The sequence below is a fragment of the Olea europaea genome, chromosome 8, assembly GCF_002742605.1.
Source record: "Olea europaea var. sylvestris chromosome 8, O_europaea_v1, whole genome shotgun sequence".
Classification (NCBI taxonomy): Eukaryota; Viridiplantae; Streptophyta; class Magnoliopsida; order Lamiales; family Oleaceae; genus Olea; species Olea europaea.
In genome coordinates, this window is record NC_036244.1 from 17,416,251 (window position 1) to 17,419,318 (window position 3,068).

Genomic DNA, 3,068 nt, shown 5'->3' on the forward strand with positions numbered 1-3,068 from the left:
ATGCGGTAACATTTGGTTGGTCTGCTGTTTTTTCTTTGCCATGTCTAATAGAAATGTGCCATGTGTATTCTGGTGAAATTTTTATATAATTTTTCTATACAAGCAGCAGAACTGTTAATGAATTGTCTCTAGAAGAGATAATTAAACTTTAAATTTTATTTGTAATTGCAAAATCACGTCTTTAAAATTGCCATTTGACCCTCATGGTCTAAACGTTTGAGCTGTTAATCTAAATCGTAAGGTAAAATCTAACTTCATAAAATAGGATATATAAAGGTCACCTAACAATTTGAACGATATATGTAGTGGGAAATCAATTTACAATTATAATTAAAAATCGAGGATCGTGTTACTACTCTAACAATATATTGTGGATTAAAAAATAAAACTTTCCCTATTTTTACATTTCTGAAAAAATGTAAAAATAAGTAAATAGATAAATATTTGTTCAACAAAATTTGTACAAAGTATTAACAAAGAACTGCCTTCAGTAGACAACAACACGAGAATCTTTACAAATCCAACCACTTCCTCAAAATCTAGATTATTACACAAGCCACTCACGGCGGCCCACCATCACCCTGGACAGCAAAAATGACATTTAAGCCCGACTGTTAAACTCGTTTCATATTTTATTTTATTTTTCTCATGCCACGTCATCATAATCGTCCAAAAAATTTGTCCTTATTCGTCCTTTCACTGCAACTCACCTCTCAATTATTCATTACTCATCCAAGGGCTATGATCACCTGTAATGCATTCAACTATCCGAAAACAAGTATTCATGCCGGAACAAATCGTACGGCGCCCAAAGATTATCCAAAGTGCAAGCCCTCTTAGCATCCAATCTTAACCATGGCTTCCCTTTTCCACTCCAGTGGAGTAAACTCACCGGACCCGGATGCAGATCCCGGCACAAACCTTCAAGATTATCGCCGCCGAGTCCGTGTTGATTCCACCGGTGCTCTACTCCTTCAACATTACCGGCGAAAACTAGTAAAAATGGAGGCAGTGAACCCAATTCGTAGATTCTGTACCTCTTTTGGATTCTCATCCAGTACTCGAGTTTTTCTGTGTACCCATGATTTCTCCATTTTGTCAAATCAATTACCATCACGCCAGTGTTGAAATAACATGGTTTACGGCCTTTGAATACGGTGGAAAATGCTGGGTTTGTCCAGAATCTTGAAGAGAAGTAATGACTGAAATTAGCATGGCAGTATTCGGGGGCACCTAGGGAGTGAGAGTTAAGGTTGATTCGCCATAGTTTTGCTATATCGTCGATGACTATGAGGTCGGAGTCAAGGTAAATAATGCGGGTGACGGCGGGGGGGAGGAGGTCAGCTAGGTAGATGCGGGCGTAATTGAGGGGCTGATCGAGGGCACGGCGAATGGAGAATGAGATGAGGTGGTTGACTGTGGTGGGGTTGAAGGGGTAGAGGTGGAAGTTGAGGTAAGGGAATGTAGCAGTGATAGTGCGGCGGAGGGGTTGGTGGTGGCGCTGTGTAGCAAGGAAGTGGAAGACAGTGTTTTCAGGGCAGGTGGAATGCTGTAGCACCGACAAAACGCCGGCGATTGAGCCACGGAGGTAGGGGGAAGAGTAGTCGAGGGTCATGGCTATTTGAATGGTGTCGTTGTCATGAACGCTGTCGGTGGTTGACCATTGGGATTTTGCGCATTCTTTGCCGTTTCGGAATGCAGGGGCTTCCCGGAACTGTGGGGTTTTAGTGGCGGAATTTGGCACAACGAGGAGGAGGAGAGTGATTCCGGCGGTGGCGAGGAGCATAAGGTTAGGTGGCATGGTGGCGGGTTTTGGGCGAAAGGATTTACTAGTCCTTTCTTTGCGCAGTATGGTGTGGTCTCATTCTCATATGAAATATGACAGAATTATAGAAATTGCGCCATGTTAACTCGGTGTAAAATGACATTCGAGCCCCACTAGATACCAAATTTCGTACCATTACTTTCAAAAAGTATGAAATAGTTCATATTTATTGTTAGAAATGATTTTCGGACGATCGCTCTAGATACTTTTTTTTATCAAGGTATTAGCCTTTGGTGATTATTCTTTGGGTCTGTGATCCGATCCCTCTTCACACAGATCAGTTAAACCGTGGGATGTGTCTCCAACTGATCAGGGTCCGAGCACCTCTCCAACTGGATTGCCAAAGTGCTTAGTGAGTCAATCCATGTTGCGTCTTGCCTTCCTAGACACTCCTGCCTTACAGGATAAATCTTGTCTTCCAGTATATGCTTTGCCTTCCAAGAGCCCCAAGAATCGAACTCACGACCTCTGATCTGTCAGGTTTGAGAAAACCCATCATTCGCTAGTGGAAAAGTGTCCCGGGAGGCGACTGTTCTAGATACTTCATTATACTTATGTAATATTGTTTATAAATCATGAGTTCACATTTGTTGATTTTGTCCGTAATTCTAATTTTAATTAGAATTGACTTTAATGCGTTGATTCTATAATTCATTCAAATTATAGGAAGTTTAGCCCCAGTTTTTTTAAACGAAAATTGGCGGAATATTACTTTTTTTGAAAAAATGAGTAGTTGAAAAAAAAAAAAAAAGTTTTCGATTTATGTTTAACATGATTTTGTAGAAAATTGTGTGATTGAAAATAAAAAAATAAAAAATGAAATAAAATTTAATGAGGGCCAAACGAGGGCTTAATTAAAATTGACTTTGGCACAACAATTATAGATACGCATATTTTTTTATGGTTGATTAGCACAAAACGTCTCCATCTTTTAATGTTTTTATGTAAAACGTTCATACTTTTCATTTTTAACAATTTTACCCTCACTTTCACCGTTTATTGCGAAAAAAGGTTCTTTAATCTACCCACTGTCAAATGCTCCGTTAACTCAACCAAAAAAATTAATTAACACAAAATGTTCATAACTTTCAATGTTTTTTGTGAAAAAAACGTCCCTACCTTTTGTTTTATAAAGGTATGGATGTTTTATATGACTTAGTTTTAAAGGTAAAGATGTGTTTCGCAAGGTATATTAAAAAATAGGGTTGTTACACGTAAAATGTATTAATAGATAGGGATGATT

The 3,068-nt window shown here is 38.8% G+C and overlaps 1 protein-coding gene across 1 annotated transcript; it reads right to left on the bottom strand.

Moving 5' to 3' along the window:
* Positions 1 to 375: 375 nt before the first annotated feature.
* On the bottom strand, positions 376 to 2,249 carry LOC111399026 (probable galacturonosyltransferase-like 3). The gene has a single exon (XM_023026225.1). The coding sequence runs from the start codon at positions 1,799 to 1,801 to the stop codon at positions 761 to 763; it is 1,041 nt and encodes a 346-aa protein (XP_022881993.1). The 5' UTR covers positions 1,802 to 2,249; the 3' UTR covers positions 376 to 760.
* Between the last annotated feature and the right edge of the window lie 819 nt (positions 2,250 to 3,068).